This window comes from Petaurus breviceps, unplaced genomic scaffold (assembly GCF_028583685.1).
Source record: "Petaurus breviceps papuanus isolate PSGF00001 unplaced genomic scaffold, PetGlider_PUasm1.0 90700, whole genome shotgun sequence".
Taxonomy (NCBI): Eukaryota; Metazoa; Chordata; class Mammalia; order Diprotodontia; family Petauridae; genus Petaurus; species Petaurus breviceps.
Window position 1 is genome coordinate 8,422,496 of NW_027187315.1, and position 21,483 is coordinate 8,443,978.

Genomic DNA, 21,483 nt, shown 5'->3' on the forward strand with positions numbered 1-21,483 from the left:
GGAAGATACCAAAGCAAAGAAACCCTCCTCTACCCCAAAGAGTAATGTCAAATGGTCATCTGCCCAAAAAGAAGTCACTGAAGAACTTGAAAAAAAAACAACTTTAAAAATCCAATGAAAGAGATTGAGGAAAAATTAAAAAGAAAAATAAGAATAATAAAAGAAAAATGAGAAAATTATGACAAGAAAGCCAACCAATTAGAAAAGCAGATTCAGAATCTTAAGGAAGAAAATGATTCCTTAAAAATCAGAATCGGGCAAAGGGAAGTCAGTGAAGTTATAAGAGATGAAGAAAAAGAACATATATATATAATAAAAAAAATGGAAGACAATATGAAACATCTCATAAGAAAAGCAATGGATCTAGAAAACAGATCAAGAAAACATAAGAATAATTGGACTACCTGAAAGTTCTGATCAAAAAAAAAGAATCTTGATGCAATAAGGCAAGAAATAATTAAAGAAAATTATCCTGAAGCATTAGAACAATAGGGTTATATAGAAATAGAAAAAATCCACCAATCACCATCTGAAAGAGACCCTACAAGGAAAACCCATAGGAATATTATAATCAAATCCTGATACCCCTAGATCAAGAACAAAATATTATGAGCTACAAGAAAAAATCCAATTTACATATGATAGTACCACAATTAGAATCACACAAGACCTAGCGTTGGCAATACTAGAAGACCACAGGTCTTGGAACAATATATATCGAAAAGCAAAAGAACTGGGCCTCTGGCTGAAAATATTATACCCAACAAAGTTAAGCACAATTCTAATTTTTTTTAATGGATATCTGATCAACTGTCAGACTTTCAGGGCTCTGTTAAAAAGACAACAACAAACAAACAAACAAACAAACCTTGAACTCAATAGAAGATTTGACATATAAGAGCCAAGAGAAATATAAAGTACATACCAATGATCAATTACAAGGGACGAAATAAGGATAGAATGTTGACCATTTATGTATAGAAAATGTAAAACCTATGCCTATGACTGTTTCTAGTAATTAAGTAGCTTATAAGAAATATTGGGGCAGATCTGAATATGATATGACTTCAAAAAGTAAAACTGTTCAAGAACAGCTAAAAGAGTATATTATACAAATGAGGTGCAAGAGGAAGAACCAATACAGATGAATTAGATGGGGGAAGGGGATAGATAGTTAGTTCTGGAAACCTACTTCATCAGGAATGGGCTTAAGAGGGGGAAATACATATAGATTTAGAAGGGTAAAAAGTCTTCTAAATTTAAAAAGAAATAAAACTCTAAGGGGATAGGGAGGGGAGAGGATAAAGGAGGGATCTTTAGAGTGGAGGATGAGGGAATAGGTCAAAGAGATGTATAAAAGGGTGTTTAGATTTAGAGAAATGGGAGGATAAAGGAGGAATTGCTGGGATGGAGGTAGGTCAAGTTACACAGGAGGACAAGGTAGCAGGTAGAAGGAGCTAGGAGAAAGGAAAAAGAGATATGTACAAACACAAAAACAAGATTAGGAGTAGAATCTCTTAGAGAAAGTATATTTTTATATATGTTTGTGTATATGTATATATCAATACCTACATATATCCATGCTCAATATTAGCCTTGGGGTGATGGGTAGGGGGGAAGAAGGGAGAAAAAAGAACAAAGTAAAAAATGTGCAGCAGAGAACAAAAGAAAATCTACAAGGAAGCAATGAAAAGATGGATAGCTTTCAACAAAATGCAGAGTACATATAGGCTTTCTTGAAATGATAAGTTATTGTTATATATTCTGAATCTTCTCCTATGTTTTGCTCTGCACATGATTATTTTTTCTTTTCTTATTATGTATTTAAGTTTTAGCATGTGTCTAAAATTTTTAAAAATACATTTTAAAAAAGAAAAAAACAGTATGCAGTTAAGTAAGATTAATTTCCAAACTGACCATATCTAAAACTCTATCTCACTCTCCATCCTGAATGCAGTATCACTCTGTCAAAAAGGTAGGTAGCATGAGCTTTTATCACACCCCTGTCCTAGTAACTCATTATGACACTGATCAGAGTTCTTAAGTCTTTCAAATCTGTTTGTGTTGACAATTTTGTTATTATATAAAGAGTTCTGGTTCTCCTCATTTCACTCTATATTAGTCCATAAAAGTCTTCCCAGATTTCTCTGAAATCATCTTTTTTATCATTATTATAGAACAGCAGTATTCATTTAGCTTCATACACCAAAAATCGTTCAGTCCTTTCCCAGCTGATGGGCACCCCTTTAGTTTCCAGTTCTTATGGATCCTTTCTCTCTTCTTTTTTATTGAGGTACATCATTAGCAGTGATAATATATTTGGTCAAACAGAATGAACGTTTTAGAGACTTTTTGGGAACAGTTCCAAACTGAATGGCTAGAGAAATTCATAGCTCCACCAACAGTGTATACCTGTCTTTTCACTTCCCATTCTCTTTTTTTTTTTTTGAGGGAGCAGGTGGGGGGAGGAGGTGAAGAGGGAAGTCATCATTGCCATGCTGATAGATATGAGGTAGAAACTCAGAGTTACTTTAATTTCTACTTTCCTTATTACTAGTGATTTAGAGTATTTTTTTTCATTTATTTGTTGATAGCTTGCTTTTCTGCTTGTTCATGTCTTTGACCATTTATCCAGTCTAAAGCAGAGGTAGAGTTGGTGCAAGACTTTGTGTCTGCAGATGATTGTGCACTCAATGAAAAAAGTATGGATTGATTAATTTTGGCCTGACAATGAACACCAAGAAAACAGAGGTTCTCCACCAAGCAGCACCGCACCTTCCATATATAGGACCACTGGTTATAGCAAATGGAGAAATGTTGAATGCTGTGGATAAGTTCACTTCTCGTGGCAGTATACTTTCCAGAGATGTACAGACAGATAATGAGGCTGACACACACATTGCCAGAGCTAGCTCAGCATTTAGGAAACTCCAAAAAAATGTGTGGGAGAAAAGAGGTTGTTGCCTACTAAACTGAAGGTCTACGGAGCCATTGTGCTGACCTCACTTCACTGATGTATGCCTATGAAACCTGGACAGTCCACCAACGCTGTGCCAGAAAATTAAACTGCTTCCATTTAAATTGTCTTAGGAAGATTCTGAAGATTACCCGGAGAGATAAGGTCCCGGACATTGAGGCTCTTTGTTGAGCTGAACTGTCACTCAAACTCTACTGCAGAGAGCACAACTCCAATGAACTGGCCATATTGTTTGAATGCCAAACATATATTTGCCTAAAAGGTTATTTTTAAGAGCTCACATAGGGCAGGCATTCACGTGGTGATCAGAAGAAGTGATACAAGAGCACTCTCAAGGTCTCTCTTAAGAATATCCTCAGTAACTGTTATTCTTGGGTTTACCAAATTACTATGCTGTTATGTTCATTGGTTTCTGTATGTTGTGTATTTAATCCATTCTACTGACCAACTTTTCTATTATCAACAGCATCAGGTGAAACTTAGTATTATGCTGCTGCTAGGTACTATAGTGTGAGATGTAGTATTGCTAAGATCTCTCCTTTCCCAATTTTTTTTTTCATGATTTTCTTTGAGATTCTAGACCTTTTACTATTCCAGATGAACTATTATTGTTCTTGTTTTTCTAGCTCTTTATTTTCTAGATTCCTACTCTTTGATAGGGTTTTAGTTTGTTTGGTATGGCACTGAATAATAAATTAATATGGATAGTAAAACCACTGTTATTATATTAGCAAACCCAATCAAACTAAGAACAATTAATATCTAAATATTTGTCTGGCTTTATTTCTGTAGAAGTGTTTTGTAATTGTATCTGTGTATGTGTGTGTGTAATTCTGTTTGTCTTATTCAATGAACTCTCAAATATTTTATAAATTTTGTCTTTACTCTGAATAGAATTTCTCTTTCTATCTTTTCTTTCTGGGTTTTGTTGGTAATATACAGAAAAGCTAGTGATGTATGCAGATGTGTTTATTTCCTGTTCTTTTCTAAAATTATTGTTTCAAATCATTTTTTTCTTTGAATTTCTAGGGTCCTCTATGCTGATTATGTCACCTATAAAAAGTGATAATTTTGTTTTCCTTTTGGTTTTGCTTATTACCTCATTTTTTCCCTTGGCTTATTGAAACAGCTAGCACTTCTAGAATTATATCAAATAATAACGTAGTTAATAGACATCTTTGTTTTATTCTGATATTGTTATAAAAAGCTTCTAGCATTAATCCAATTGCAATAATTCTAGTTTTTGGTTTAAATAGTATTTATATTAAAGAGGTCCATTTATTCTTAAGTTCTTTAGTGTTTTTTAGCACATTTTTTGTAGACATTTCACTTTCAGTTATCCATTTTGGAAATACAATTAAGTAAGGTATTTTCTAATAATTTCCTTTACATCCTCATCATTTGTTGTGAAATCTCCTATTTCATTTTTTATATTGGTAATTTAGGTCCTTTATTTATTATACTTTTTATTGTATTGTGTTCAGTAAAAGATGTTTTTTTTCACTTATTTATTTTTACAACCACTTATTATCTCTCATTCTTACTCTCCTCCCTCCCAAAAATAATATTAAAAAGAAAACCCTCATTACATATATGCATAGCTCCCCCCCAAAAAAATACGCCCATAATTTCCTACATTGGTCATGTCCAAAAATATATGCAAAATTCTGCATTTGAAGTCCATCATCTCTCTGGCAGGAGATGGGTGAAATGTTTCATCTTCAGTCCTCTGGACTCATGATTTAACATTGCATGGATCAGAGTTCTAAAGTCTTACAAAGTTGTTTTTCTCTTTTATGTTGACTTAAAAGTCATTCTGGAAAGCCATTTGGAATTATGCCCCCAACATTCCTAAAAAGTGGCCAAATAATATCATAACTCGGCCTATATTCCAAACAGATAAAGAAAAAGTAAAAAGAACTCACATGTAAAAAAAAATTATAACTCCATCAATAGTGCATTAGAATGACTGTTTTTCTGAAGTACTTTTAACATTGTTTTCCCCTTTCGTCATCTTTATCAATCTGATGGTTATAAGGTAGCACACTGGAGGTGCTTTAATTTGAAAATTTCTAATTATTAGTGATTTAAAGCATTTTTTGAAGGTGGTTGTTGATAGTTTGGACTTTTTCCTTTGAAAACTGCCTCTTGGGGCAGCTAGGTAGCACAGTGAATAGAGCACAGGCCCTGGAGTCAAGAGAAGCTGAGTTCAAATCTGGCTTTAGACACTTAACACTTAATTGTCATGTGACCTTGGGCAAGTCACATAATCTCATTTGCCCTGCCTTTCCCCCTCCAAAAAGCAAAAAAGAAAAAGAAAAATGCCTGTTTATATGCTCTGACCCTTTATCTATTGTGTGATGGCACACTGTCTTCCATAAATTTTAGTCAGTAAGGCTTATGTTTTTAACATTTCTATTTTTCTGCCTTTTTTTCTTTTTGAAGGGGGGAAAGCAGGGCAGTTGGGGTTAAGTGATTTGCCCAAGGTCACACAACTAGTAAGTGTTAAGTGTCTGAGGTTGGATTTGAACTCAAGTCCTCCTGACTCCAGGGCCAGTGCTCTAGTCACTGTGCCACCTAGCTGCCCCCCCAACATTTTTTGACATTATAGTACATGATTAACTTTTATAATAGTATTATGCACAACTGAAAAATACTGGTATTTCATTCTAATCCAATTCAGTAATCAGCAGACAGTAATCTAACTTTTCTAGATGTTTATATACATCCTTAAATTCTTTTTTACTTATCTTTTTATAAGATTGATCCATATCTGAGAGGGGCACACTGAGTTTCCCACTTCTTTTTGTAATTCTGCTATTTCTCCCTATAATTCAATTAACCTTTGCTTCAAGAATTTAAAAGCTGGGGAGGCTAGGTGGCACAGTGAGTATAGCATCAGCCCTGGAGTCAGGGGGACTTGAGTTCAAATCTGACCTCAGATACTTAACACTTACTAGCCATGTAACCTTGGGTGAGTCACTTAACCCCAATTACCCTGCCCTCCCCCCTCCAAAAAGCCACACACACACACACACACACACACACACACACACACACACACATTAGAAGCTGTGCCATTTGTTGCATATACATATAATTTATTACTACATTATTATCTAATATGACTTTATACATAATGTCTACTAAAAGTATCAATTTGTACTGTTGTCATGTCTGAGATTTGTCTATAGCATAATCAACTCTGCTTCAACCCTTCATTTTAATTATCTATGAACTTCTGTGTTTCAAGTATTTTTTCTTAGAAATATGTTGATGGATATAGAAATCTACCTTACATTAAAGGGAAGTAGGAAGGGAAAGGAATAAGAGAAGTGGAGGGAGTGATAGAAAGGAGGGCAGACTTAGCACCACACCCAGAAATAATTGGCTGTGTAACCTTGAGCAAGTTACTTAACCCCAATTGCTTAAAAAAAATTACTGGGGCAGCCAGGTAGCACAGCAAGTAAGAGCACTGGCTCCAGTGTCAGGATGACCTGGAGATCGAATCTCGGGCTCAGATACTCAGCACCACACCCAGAAATAACTGGCCGTGTAACCTTGAGCAAGTTACTTAACCCCGATTGCTTAAAAAAAAAAAAAGAAAAGAAAGGAGGGCAGAGGAAGCAGTCAGAAGTAAAACACTTTTGAAAATGTACAGGGTAAAAAAGGAGAGAGAATAGGACAAACAGGGGGAAATAGAATGGAGGGAAATACACAATTAGTAATCACAACTAAAAAAAATTTACAGCAAGCTTCTCTGATATGGGCTTCAGGTATGTATGTGTGTATACATATATATGTATATTTATAAATATATATATATATATATATATATATATATATATATATATATATAGGGGGAGAGAGACAGAGAGAAACAGAGAGAGAGAGAGAACTGAGTCAAATTTTTTTTTTTAATGAGAGTCATTCCGGGTCAAAGGACATGAACAGGCAGTTTTCAGATGAAGCAATCAAAGCCATCTACACTCATATGAAAAAAAGTTCCCTAAATTACTATTGACTAAAGAAATGCAAATTAAACCAACTCTGAGGTACCACCCTATACCAATCTGATTGGTTAATATGCCAGAAAAGGAAAATGACAAATGTTGGAGGGGATGTGGGAAAATTTGTAACACTAATGCATTGTTGGTGGAGTTGTGAACTAATATTCTGTAAAGCAATCTGGAACTATGCCCAAAGGGCTATAAAACACTTTGATCCAGCAACATCACTACCAGGTCTATATTCCAAAGAGATAAATAAACAAAAAGGAAAAGGACCTATAATGTACAAAATGTTTATAGTAGTTCTTTTAGTGGCAGTAAAGAACTGGAAATTGAAAGAATGCTCACCAATTGAAGAATGGCTGAACAATTTATGGTATGTCATTATGATGGAACACTATTGTGCTATAAGAAACAATAAGTAAGCTGCTTTCAGAAAAACCTGGACTTACATGAACTGATGCAAAGTTAAGCAAGCAGAACCAGAATAATGCAGATAGTACAATGAATTGTGAATGACTTAGCTATTTTCAGCAAAACAATGATCCTAGACAAGTCTTCAGGACTTGTAATAAAAAATGTTATCCACCTCCAGAGAAAGAATTAATGGGGTATTAATGCAGATCAAAGCAAACTTTTCAAAAATTTCTCTTTTTCTTCCCACAACATGACCAATATGGAAACATGTTTTGCATGGCTGCACATGTATAATCTATATCAAGTTTCTTGCCTTCTCAATGAGCAGGGAGAAAAAGGAGGGTAGGGGAGAATTTGAAACTCAGAGCTTTTAAAAACAAATATTAAAAATTGCACATATAAGTGAGGAAAAATATTATTTAAAAAAAATAAATGTGTTTAGGATTCTCCTTTCTCTTTTTCTTGCTTTCATTTTTCTTTTTAAAACTGAGTTCAAGGGTAGGCCAGGTAGCACAGCAAGTAAAAGCACTGGCTCCAGTGTCAGGACGACCTGGAGATCGAATCCCGGGCTCAGATACTCAGCACCACACCCAGAAATAACTGGTCGTGTAACCTTGAGCAAGTTACTTTACCCCGATTGCTTTAAAAAAAAAAACTGAGTTCACTCCATTTATATCTAAAGTTATAGTTAACTGTGATTTCCCTCCATCCTATCCTCTTATATTTCATACTCTCTTTATCCCCTGACCCTCTCTTTTAAAAGAAGGTGGTAATGAAAGAAGTGTGCTTACCACTAGTGATTTATAATTAAGGAATCTGTTTTGATTCTACTGTCCCTCCTTTTCCCCCCTAACTCAGAACATGATCACTGGCTCTTACCCTTTCTTTTTTAAAAAATCTCTTCTGCACAATCCAGCCTCCCAAAGTAAAGGCTGCTTTGCTAGTTACTATTCTCCTTAATTTCCCTCTTCCCTATTCCCATTTGTTCCCTGTTGAGTTCAACATATTTCTACACCAAACTCTTAGTGCTTATGAGTGTGCATGCGTGTGTTTGTGTGTTCAACTTTTGTCCAATTCAGATAAGAGTGAGGTTCATATGATGTCTACTCTTCTCATGTCTTCCTCCATGTTTTTAGACCTTCTAGTGGGCCCTGATTATGAGAAACAGTAAGTTCCAGCTCGTCTTCCTCATTTCTTCCTATATATTTACTTTTCTTTCTTCTCTTAAGACCATCAAAATAGAAAAAGAAAATCCTCACCAAGGCCCTGTGTTTATCTTATTTTAACTCCTCTGTGATCCTTGAAGACATTAGGAAAGACTTGTTTTTTTTTCTCTTCCTATCTTTCATTATCATATAGCTTCTTCCAGATGTTTAAACTTTGCTAGATTTCTGTTCTGTGTTTGCATTTCAAATTTCTATAAAATCTATTCTTTTCAATCAAGAATTCATAAAAATTGAGGCAGCTAGGTGGCACAGTGTATAAAGCACTGGCCCTGGAGTCAGGAGGACCTGAGTTCAAATCCAGCCTCAGACACTTAACACTTACTAGCTGTGTGACCTTGGGCAAGTCACTTAAACCCAACTGCCCTCCAAAAAGAAAGAAAAGGAAAGGAAGAAAGAAAGATTTCATGAAAATCCTATTTTTCATTAAAAGTCCACCATTCTTTACTACAGAAATTATAAACTCATTCTTACAAGCTGAATTATTCTTAGTTGTTAGCTTTTTATCTTTTGCCTTTTGGGATAACAAATTACAAAATTTCCTCTCCTTTATGATAGTTCCTCCAAAATCTTATATTCCTGACAATGCTTCCTTGGTACTTAAACTCATTCTTTTTGATTTCTTGAAGTTTTTTCTTTGACCTGAAAGCTGTGGATTTTAGCTATGACACTTCTGGGAGTCTTCATTTCAGGGTTTATTTTAGGAGATAGCTGTTTCTTTCTATTTTTAACTTTTCCCTCTAATTCTAATACATCTAGGCAGACTTCATTTATGACTTAATGATTATCTAGAGTTCTTACTGTTTTTGCTATTGTTCATAATGCTCCGGGAGTCTAATAAGTCTTAAATTATTCTCTTTTACTTGTTTTTTTGATGGGTTGTCTGGGGGTTTTGTTTTGTTTTGTTTTATCCTTGGATAGCTTTATTTTTCCTATTTTTCACTACAGTTGTCCCTTCCACACCATGACTTTCCCCATCACAGTTTCAATATATCACAGGTTGGCATAAGAAATAAAAATGGAATTTGGGGCTGAGTTTTGTGCAAGCTGCAGATGACATGTAAAAGCCAGCAGACAACACAGAGGCTATAAGCAAATACTTAACCTAAATTTTACATAAAAGATAAAGAAAAATTAAGACTTCTCTGTTACAAAAGTGAGAGCCAAAAATTTTCACACAGATTTTCCATATTGTGGGGACACCATACCCCTAACTAACATGATGTGGAAGGGATAACTGTATTTTGATTTTTTCCTAATATTTCTTGTTGCATTTTTGAGTCACTGATTTCTCTTTCATCCATTTTGGTTTTTATCAGTACATTACTCATATAAGATTTTCTACTTTCTCTTCTAAGCTATTTATTCTCCTTTTAATTCTTTCCCCCACTGTACTTATTTCACTGATATATTTTTTAAAATCTTATTCTGGGCTAAGCTTAATAACCTAAACCAGACTCATGAGTCAAGCTCAAGGGATAATATGCTATAAAGCACTCAATGATCATAAAGTGAAAAACAACAACAACAAAAATATGACAAAATATTAAAAGAATATAATTTCTAAAATTAATTAAATGACACTCTCCTCTGCCTCCATAGATACCACAGGATATTTGCTGGGAAAGCAATACTGAGGGGGTAGTGTGAGCTCTGACAAAAATTCCCCCTAAACTGGGTCTTCTTTGCTTTAGGCAGGCAGGAAGCCAAATGGCCTCTCTCACCCTTAAAGAAATAGCCCAGATTTTATTATGACACCAGACCCTTTATTTGGTTGGGAGAGTCCTAGACAGATTCCACAATGAAGAAGTAAAGAAAGATCAAGGGACTGGTGGTAGAAGGGAAAGGAGAAGGAGATTCTAGCCAAGGCCATAGCAGCATGTGTATGTCTTTGGTAGTGGGTAGTCAATTGGCTGGTCCTCCTCAGAGATGGCCCTGAATGGATCTTCCCAAGAAAGAAGCAACAGTTTGCATGGCAACAGCAGCACAATGATGCGAAACACTCCTACCACATATCCTATCACAGGGATTCAAGGAAAGACAATCCAGGAGGGATGAGAGATGTTTGAGAATGAAATTATATTTTATGAATAATATTTTTTTCCAAATTACATGTAAAAACATCTTTTAACATTTTAAAAAATTTTTATTTCCAAATTATCTTCCTCCCTAAGACAATAATTTTATGTAGGTTATATATGTGTAATCATACAAATCATATTTCCATATTAGTTATGTTGTGAAGAAAACACAAACCAAAATATATAGATAGGTGAATAAATAAATGGCTGGATAAATAAAAAAGTGAAAAAATCTTATGCTTTGATCTTTATTCAGATTTCATTAGTTCTTTCTCTGGAGGTGAAAAGCATTTTTCATCATGAGTCCTTTGGAATTGTTTTGGATCAATGTGTTGCTGAGAATACCTAAGTCATTCACAGTTGATCATCATATAATATTGCTGTTTCTATGAACAATGTTCTCCCAGTTCTGCTTATTTCACTTTGCATCAGTTCAAGTAAGTCTTTCCAGGTTTTTCTGAAACCATCCTGCTCATCATTTCTTACAATAGGAACAATGAGATTCTAAACACACAAAGGGATATGATTCCCCTGAAGAGGGAAAATGGAATTTGCCTTAAGAAACCAATGTGGATGCATGGGGGACTCAACAACTAAATTAGATTTTTTTAAAAGAAATGTATTAAAGTTAGAATCAAGAATCAGGTCACGGATGATGAAAGTAAGAGTACATGGCACAGACTTATAAAAATACTATTAATAATGCTAAAAAACAGAATGAGTAATAAAAGCTAAGGACAATAAAGAGTGTTTTTCTTTAAGTTATAATGGGATAAAAAGAAGAAACAAAGGAGGGAAAAGAATCTTGCTTGGGGTGGATGGAACCATGACAACTAATTAGCAACAGAGAAAAGGTAGAGATGTTGGATTCTTTCTATTTCCTCTGCAAAGCAAAGTGACCTTCATGCTGGAAATAACAGGACAAGGATGACTAGCAGGGAATTGAAATGCGAAAACATCTAGGTGCCTCTGATGGTTTCAAGTCACCTGCTTAAGTGAACTATAACCTGGAGTCCTGATGGAACTGGGAGAGTGATATTTGAGTCACAGTGATATCTGAAAGATCACAAATAAAGAAAGAGGTGCCACAAGATTGGAGAAGGATAAATGACCCAATTTTCAAAAGAAGGAAAGAACAGAGGCTGTAAAATACAGACCAGTCACCTAGACATGGGGAAATTCTAGAACAGATCACTAAAGACATCTAAACTATCTAAAGACAAACTAAACTATATCACTATAGACATCTAAAAAGTAAAGTAGTGATTACAGAGATGAATGGCCAGACCAAGACTGTTAATGGTTCAATGTCAAAATGGCAGTATGCCTCCAGTGGAATATCCTAGGGATCCATGTTTGGCCCTGTGCCATTTGAAATTTTTTATCAGTGACTTCAATAAATGCACGGAATATATGCTCATCAAGTCTACAGATGAAACAAAAAATGGGAGGGATAGCCAACATAATCTATGACAAAGTCAGGATCCAAAAGGATCTTAAGAGGCTGAAGGAGTCAACAAATTATGGCCCATGAGCCAAACTGGTCCATTGTATGGTTTTTGTATGGTCCTCAACTGAAGAATACCTTTTACATATGTCAAAACTACAAGTAAAGTTTGCTGACCCATGGGCTAGAACATTGGGCCAAATCTAATAAGATGAAATTCAATAAGAATAAATGTAAAGTCTAGGACTTGGGCACAGAAAATCAGACAAGAGTAAGATTGAGCAGAACAAGACAGACAGGAGTTGTTCTAGGAAAAATAAATGCTGGTGGAGGGAAAGAAGAAAGGGGAGGAGGGACAGACAAGTGTGATTTGGCAGCTCCTCTACTCACCAAAACTGAATACAATCTTGGGCTATATTAAGAAGACTATAACTCCCCAAGTGGTGATAGTGCACTGTGTTCTCACCTTGTCCATCTTCATTTAGAGTGTTTTGTGCAGTTCAGGGTCCCATTCTTAAGGAGCACCGTTAGGAGTACTTCAAAAGTGGCACAAGGAAGGGTCACTTTGGGAAGTTTATGGTTCCAGAACTCTAATGGCTGTTTAATCTAATTATCCCTTAGGATTTGCCAAAGGCTCCTGATGGGTGTGGACAGAGACTTCCAAGAACTGCTCCATAGGATCATAAACCTATGGGTAGTACATTTTCCCCAGCTTGAAAGAAGCAGATACCTTTAAATGCCTCTACTGAAGGGTCACCTCATTCTTATGTGAGGTCTCAATGGAGACTTCCCCTTACTTTCATTGGACACTCTAAATTACCATGAAATCAGTTAAAAGACCCCCCTTCTTCCCAGATTAATTCATAGGCAACATGATGATAAAAAGATCATTTTACCTTCCCCATATCATTAAAAAAAATGTTTCCATCTTCTAGTCCCCCAAACTCTTTCTAGTCTGTAGTAATCTGAACCATCCCATGGGGGGAAAAAAACACCTCCCATTAAGAGGGAACTGAGCTATTTAATCAGGTTGTAGGGAACATTTAGAATGTTCCCCAATATGACCACACATGTATAGCCATGTATAGGAATCATCTGTAGAGGGAATTAATCTTTATGGAGCCAAGTAATAAACCTTCTATTTTATCCGCCTGAGAAAGGGATCATCATCATCTGGAGCTTCCAAATGATTTGTCTGATTTTGCAAGAGCAAATTCTCTGTAAGCTCTCCCAGATGACAGAACTCTGTAATTGGCAAAAAGTTTAAATTTCCCCAATTAGACCACACCCTCATTAGCCACTATTTGAATAATTAGTTTGCTGTTTTAATTTTTCCTTTAACCCCCTCAGTTCTTCAGTAGTGAAAGCACACCCACACTCCTACACTCCTGCTCCTATAACCCTATAAGCCCTAATCATGGCAGGGTTGAGTATATTCCCAGAGAAAGCTCAGGAGAATGCATTCCACTGTAGCCCATCATTCCTCTCCTCCATCTGCCTTTGCCTTTTCACCTAATGTTACGGCTCATTCCATTAACCACCTTATTTCAAAAGTTCATTTGCCTCAGTTTCCTTAACAGCAAAATGAGGATAATAACACAGCACCTACCTTTGCAGAGTTATCATGAGAATCAAATAAAATAATATTTCTAAAGCACATAGTATGAGTTATATAAATTCTTATTCCTTTTCTATTATCCTCTGCCCCTAAGTGTCTAACATAAATAGACAATTTAACTTCATTCTCCTCTTTGTGGCAATCCAGCTTCCATAAAACTTTAAAGAAAAGCTGGGGAATATTTTCACTGTCCCTATTAAACTCTAAGTATCCATCACACCAATCTCATAGGGCAATTGGGAGCTTTCTCCTTATCCCACTAAGAGTTCCAAATAAACCCCAAACATTATTGCCACAAGAAATTAAAATATTGTATCTGCCTTCTCCAGCACTCAGGGCCCAACACTGTTCTCCACCTAAGAAAATGAATTTAACCTGCCAACAATACCAAGTATTCTGGACCAAGTCTAACCTAGGCCAGTCCAGTGATTTGGTATCACGAGATAAAATACAATAAGGCATTTGTGGACCATAAAATGCATTCAAAACAATGTTAATGATAAGAGATTGGAAGAAATTTCTACATTGAAAAAGAGTATACACAAAAAGCTACTCTCTTTTCACTCTATATTCACCACAACAGTATAGGCCCAGTCAGCACAGGGTAGCAGGAGCTCTAGGAAAACCTCTGATACCAACACTTGCCCCCAAGCTAAGCCATTTATGCTTCTGGATGCTCAGGAACCAAATGTCCTGTACTCTCCCCATTAGAGGACCAGCCTAACCTAAATGACATCTTATCCACTCCCTGGCATGTATGGTGTTGGGCAAGATCGATATGGATGATGGCAAAGGGAATCTGGGACCTGGGGGAGGGGAACCCTGGAATGAGAGAGGAGAAAGAAGGTCCTGCTGGATAAAAACCCTAGTGGCCAGCTCAAAATCCACATCCCTGGAACAGCTGCGAAAAGGGAACAGTCATAGGGCAGGCAGAAAACAGCATCAGCTGTGTAAAACAGATGTCACTCCGACCATATATCAGTCACTTCATTTTTCCAGGTGCCCTTGTATAATCTCTGTGGCAAAGTCATTCTCCCTCCTGCCCCCTCCCCAGATTCTGCTTTGTAGTTACTCTCTTCTGGGTTTGTCTCTTGGGCATCTCTGGACATAACAATATTGCTTCATAGTATTCAGTATCTTCTGTTTACTCAAATTTCAACCTCAGTTCCTGATTTGGGAATCTGTGCCAGGCCCTGTCCCCTTGTGCACTCCTGGATGGGGTAGTCAGGAACTGCTGGACCTGCCTTTGATTGCCTGCAGCACTGGTTTCTGCTTTCTCTGATGTGTCTATACTCTGAGCACTAGAAGATTTCAGAGCTGCCTGGACTATCTAGGTTCATAGTACTGTGATTTTTAAAGCCCTCTGCAGCATCTCAGGTCAGAGGGCTGCTGATTTTCTGAATCCTCTGGGACAATCCACTGTGAACACTGCAAACTCCTAACTCCATGTTCATGGTCTAAGTACTATGGATGTCCTCAATATTTTTTGGAATATGGTGATGTGATGAAGCAGCATGAGGGATTTGGAAAATACTACTTAAAGTCTTTCCCTTTAAATTCAAAACTCATGTATATTAATTCTTCCAAGATATTTTCATTGGCCAGGGATCAACAGCTAAAAGAAAAGTAATGGGAAGCAGAATTGCTAGCCCCACCCCCCCCCAAAAAAAAGAGAAAGAAGATGAGAAAAGAGAGGAGAGAGTTGAGAAAGGGGAAAGGAAGGAGAAAGAAGAAAGAGAGGAAAATGAAAATAAGAAGGAGGAGTAGAAAATGGAAAAGGTAGTAAACGATGTAAAAGTATAATCCATATAATTAGTTATTATTGCATTTCTATAGACTCATAGAACCCACTAATCTCAAATGCATCATTTTTATGATACTGATCATCATGGGAAGGACTGGTGAAGAGGTTGTATACTTATGAAATTTGGGTAGAGAATCTCATTTCAAAGTTCTTCAAATAGTACATAAGAAAATATTTACTTATTCAAATGTTTGGCAATTAGGGAGACATTCCCAATCAATAACACATATTCATTATGGAAGTTAGAAGATTTAAAATTTTTCTCTTTCTTCATTTAAATATTTCTTCAAAACATTCCATGTTTACTCATAAATTTAAAAAAACACTTTTTCTTAAAAAATATGAATAAACAACAAAAAAAATTGTCTTATTTATGGGCCTGCCATCTTCGAGACCTCTGATCTATTTCCAGAGCAGAAAGGAATACTTCTAACATACTTTTTTTTAAAATTAAAAGCAGAAAAAGACTCACTGTCAAACCATTTAGACTCTGCAGACTAACCAGTCAGGGATTCCGAAGTGCCTCATTATTCCAGTCATTTAGAAAAAGATATTCCAAAATTCATCTACATAAAGGGAGAAACTTCCCAAAAGTACCAATATTTAGAGCCTGAAGAATTGTAGAAAATGTTCAAATGTCTCCTCTGACCATTCCTCAACTGAAGCCCAGACGGATGGTAAAACCTACAGAAGTCATTGATGGAAGGATTTGGCAAACAAAATTGGCAAAAACAAAATAAAACAATAACAACCAAAAAAAAGAAAAACAGTACATGGTAGGCACTATTCATCTAATGCAGCCACATTAAAAGCAGACGACTTGTGTTCAAAGCTGATTATTTACACTGAGTATCTATTATCATATTTGATCCTCATAACAACCCTGTGAGGTAGGTAGTGCAAGCATCAACAACTCCACTTTCTAGATGAGATTGGCTGCCCAACTAATGAACAGCTATGCCTGGACTATAGCCTAAGTCACCTGACTTCCAGTGCAACTCTCCCCCACTAAACAAAATATTTCTATATTTGGGAGGAGGGAGTCAGGGGAAGTATGCCAAATAAAAACAACAGTGATGTGATTACAGGGGGACTAGGTTTGGAGGGCATGGCAGGAAGAGGAAGCTGTTTCCCCTCCTGCTTTGGATACTTACTATTTGTGAGCAAGTCACTTCTACTGCTCTGGGCCTTAGTTTCCTCACTTTAAAAAACAGACTCTAATATTCTTTTCAGGATTTGTGATCCTGACATAAAAAAGTAATAATTACCATATCTGTTGATACACTTGATTGTAATATGTACTTGGCACACAGCAGGTACTATATAAATGCTTGGGCAGCTAGGTGGTGCAGTAGATAGAGTGCTGAGCCAGAAGTCAGGAAGACTCCTCTTCCAGAGTTCAAATCTGGCCTCAGACACTTATTAGTTGTGTGACCTTGGGTAAATCATTTAACCTTGTTTGCCTCAGTTTCCTCATCTGTAAAGTGAGCTGAAGGAGATGGTAGACCACTCTAGTGTCTTTGTCAAGAAAACCTCAAATGGGGTTGCAAAGAGGCAGGCACAACTGACAAATGACTGAGCAGCAACAGCAGATATAAATACATGTTCTCTTCCCCTCCTTTCCCTTTCCTCTGTTTCCTAAAGTGTCTCATTTGCTTCTGGAAATGTACTCAATAGAAACTCTACATCAAAAACTTGGTATTCCAAAGCTGAGACTAGTTTTATGAAGTTATGGAATAAAAGACTCAGTTTTCCAAAGTAAACTAGGCTACTACTAAAGTACATATCTATATCTATATGTCTATACATCTATATTTATGTCTATATATATACACACAATATACAGATATATACATATATAACCCACACATATGTTTAGAGACATAATATACATACATAACATATAACTATATATGAAAAATCACTTTCCTCATTCATGAATAACTTATATAAACAAAACAGCAATGCCAGTGCTCAATGGTCTTTTCCATAAAGACTTTTATGAAGACAAAAATGGAGTAAAGACGTACAATTTAACAGCTGATTTAAATAGATACCTTGTGGCATCCCACTATTTTTCAGTTGTGGTTCAAGTACTTGAATTGTATCATCTTCAAGGTAGAAGTAGATTTTACAATGTCTTATCCTATATAATTCTTGATTTTTATCTGGCACTTCATCTTCAAAATATGCATCAAAAGATAAGACCTGTGGAATAAATGTAAATAAAAAGTTCAGTAAATGGACATATTTACTTTTAAGATGTGTTTTTTTTAATTAGGTGCCTTTTAGCAATATCACCTAGTATTGTGAAGGTACAGGCAAAATTACACTATGTGAATATTATTTACTTTTACTGTCAACTGGTAAGAAAAAGGAAAAGCCATTACAGTAGTGAGAGTCATTTAAATGTGCCATAAATCTAATAAGATAAAGCCCACAGTAGATTGCCATGGGCAGGTATTTTACAGGTAATATGCTTCTTCCTAGAGGTTAATAAAGCCTTCAGCTATGCACATCACTGTCTTCACCTCCCACAGAGAATGACAACAATCACTGCAAAATATCTTGGTTCTATGTAAACATTCATCTGGCCTGATAGTCCACAGTCCCATTTCCCAAGGCATTTTAAAGAGGCAGAACTACATTCTTCTTCCTAGTAAACTGCAGCCTTTCAAGGTAAAGCCTGTGTCCCACATTTCTCCTGAATCCCTACAGTACCAGTTTGGAGGGGAGAGACATCACTAGTTCTCAGAAAATATCTGCTGGTGGAATGGCTCACTGACAGAAGGAAAAGAAGAAAGGAAGAGAGAAAAGAAGAACATAAAGGGGGAATTCCTTGGAGAGAGGTGAACAATTGCTGCTCTGATTTCCAATAAGAAATACAGGTTAGTTATACCTATGTAATCTCCCAAAAGGTTTTACCACATCGTTCCCCCAAAACCAGATGATGATGACAATGATGATGGTGGTGGTGGTTAAATTTAAATTGGACCTACTATGTCCCAGGCATTGTGCTAAACATATTACAATTATTAACTCATTTGATTCTCATAACAGCACTGGAAAGCAAGTGTTATTATTATCTCCATTTTATAGTTGAATAAAGAGAGGCAAATGGGGTTCAAATGACTTGTTCAAGGTCACACAGCTAGTATGTGTCTGAGGCTGATTTTGAACTCAGGTCTTCCTGACTCCATGCCTGATGCTCTATACACTATACCACCTGTTGTTGCTGAGTCATTTTGGTTGTGTTCAATTCTTCGTGACCCCATTTGGTGTTTTCTTGGCAAAGATACTGGAGCAGTTTGCCATTTCCTTCTCCAGTTCGTTTTACAGATGAAGAACTGAGGCAAACAGGGTGAAGGGATGTTTAGCTCAGGGTCACTCAGATAATAAATGTCTGAGGCTGGATTTGAACTTTGGTCCTCCTGACTTCAGGGCCAGCACTCTATCCAGTGTACCACCTAACTGTCACCTAATATTATATCCTAAAGAAGTATTCAAAGCACTGTGTATCCCACAGGCATCTCAATCTCACTATGTCTAAAACAGCACTCAGTATCTTTCCTTCAAAATCCATTCCTCTTCTGAACCTTCCCATTTCTGTTGAGGGCACACTATTCTCTCAACAGGTAAGTTCACAAGCACAGCATCATTGCTTTCCTCTTACATATCCATTCATATGCCAAATTTGTCATGCAGACCTCAACTATGTCCCTGGTATCTGTCCCCTTCTCTCCACTCTCATAGGCACCACCCTAATTCAGGCCCTCATTACTCCTCATCTGTACTATTTCAATTACCTTCTCAGTGGTCCCCCTGGCTCAAGTCTTTCCCCACTTGAAATCATTCTCCATACAGCTTTTAAAGTATATGTCTGACCATGTCACTCACCTACTCATTAATTTCATTAGTGACCTGTTGCTTCAATGATCAAGTATAAATTTTTTTAATTCTTTTTTTGGAGGTCAATTGGGGTTAAGTGACTTGCCCAAGGTCACATAGCCAGTTTTTGTGTTCGGTGTCTGAGGCTGGATTTGAACTCAGGTCTTTCTGACTCCAGGGCCAGTGCTCTATTCACTGTGCCCCCAGCCGCCCCAATCAAGTATAAATTTTTTTTGGTATTTAAAGCTATTTAGAGGTTTCTCAATCTCATAACCAAGACTAAAATGTTGCTCCAGTCGCCACCAAGTCTCAAACACTCCAAAAAAATTTTATGTTATAGATAAATCAATTATATGAAAGCAAAAAGTCTAACAAAGTAATCACCTTATAAATGAACTGTGAAGATATCTAATCCCTAGTAATAACTCAGCATCCCTCCACCACACTAGGGGTCAGGTCCCATGCCTCAAAGCCCCTGACTCATATTCTGGAACCCACTCAACAATGTCCCTGATGCTGCAGTCTCTGCCAGCACACCCCACCTCTGCTCTTACCCTAGCATTCTGTTACAACAAGCAATGGACTTCAACTCTGCCCAATCACATGAAGATGGTGATGAGGTGAGAGATATAATAAGTAGAGAACTATGCTGTGATTAGGTTAGCCCCCTAGGTAGGGAACCCCGGGTTGGCAGAAACTCTGCCTAGAATACTCACTCTAATCTACTCCAAATGTGTAAAAGTAGCATATACTAAGTCATTTCAAAGAAATGAAGAAGAAACTATGGCAGGGATCAAGTGTGTATGATTGTACAAGGCCTGAAGGAAAGGGGAACAGAATTCAGCTGGGACTAGTCCTATCCACTGAAAAGTTATTTGGGACAGTGAAAGTCACTATCACAACCTATGCCAGTGAAAAATTAATTTTAAAAATTGGAAAGAAGCTAAGATAATTTTAAGGTCTAGACCCTGGCTTAAACCCACCATTAAAAGGTAAGGGATCAAAACATGAGTGACAGAGAATATAAGGGGGAAAAAGACTGAAACTACCAAAGATCTTAGAAGGAAGAAAATTCAGTTATAAACCTGGATCATAAGCAGCTAAGTCATTAGAGAAGATGCTAAAATCAGAAGGGAAGATGAGCATCAATAAAGCTAAAAGATTACAAATGTCTCTATATAAACAGTGCAAAACAAAAGAAATTTAACAAAAATCTTATGAACCATAAAAATCTTGTGGATTCCCAGAGAAGCATGGAATTGTAACAGGATCTTCTAAAAGGCCCAAGAGTCAAATCAGAACATTGAGAGATTTAGACCAGATAGAAGAGTGAACTGACTTGAAGAATAGAAAAAAATAATTATGACCTCACCAAAAAAAGCATAAAGAGGAACAGATGTGGAATGTAAATATATTCCAGTGAAAGACAATCTAGAAGAAAAGAAGCAAACCCTGATAAAAGAATACCTGATTTCTATACTAGTAATGCACATCACACGAAGACAGTAGAGACAACTTAAGGAACATAGCATTCCCAAAATAACATAACAAATCAAAGAGTCTGAACATTATAATGCAAGAACTGATGCAAGAAAACTGCATAGAACCCCTCCAAAATATAGAAAACAAAGCACTAGTTAAAAGAATCCATAGATTGCCTCCAGGAAGGAAAAAAAAAGTCATGCTTCAAACTACAGCCCATAGTGGTTATATATCATAACAAGTTCTTCAAGAAACCTTTAAATATAAAGGACAAGAAATTCAGGTAACAAAAGAATACTCTGCACTCACCACAAACTGCAAAAGGGAATGGAATAACATATTCAGAAAATCAAAGGAATTCAAGTTGCAATCCAAAATAATGTACCCTGCAAACTTGAGCCTAACTATTAATGAAAAAACATGGACATTCAACAAAAGAGAGATATTTGAAGGATTCTGACAAACAAAAACTAGATGTGAGCAGATAATTTAACTTGCAACACCTCAAAAAACAGGAAAACACAAGACAGATAAAT

At 36.4% G+C, this 21,483-nt stretch overlaps 1 protein-coding gene across 2 annotated transcripts in view; it reads right to left on the minus strand.

The window, feature by feature from the left end:
* Positions 1–21,483, minus strand: part of EFHC2 (EF-hand domain containing 2) — a 276,255-nt gene that overhangs the window by 172,875 nt on the left and 81,897 nt on the right. For both annotated transcript variants that reach the window (XM_069065742.1, XM_069065741.1), the window contains one exon: positions 17,635–17,785. In XM_069065742.1, the coding sequence (XP_068921843.1) occupies positions 17,635–17,785 (151 nt within the window). The remainder of the gene's footprint in view (positions 1–17,634; positions 17,786–21,483) is intronic.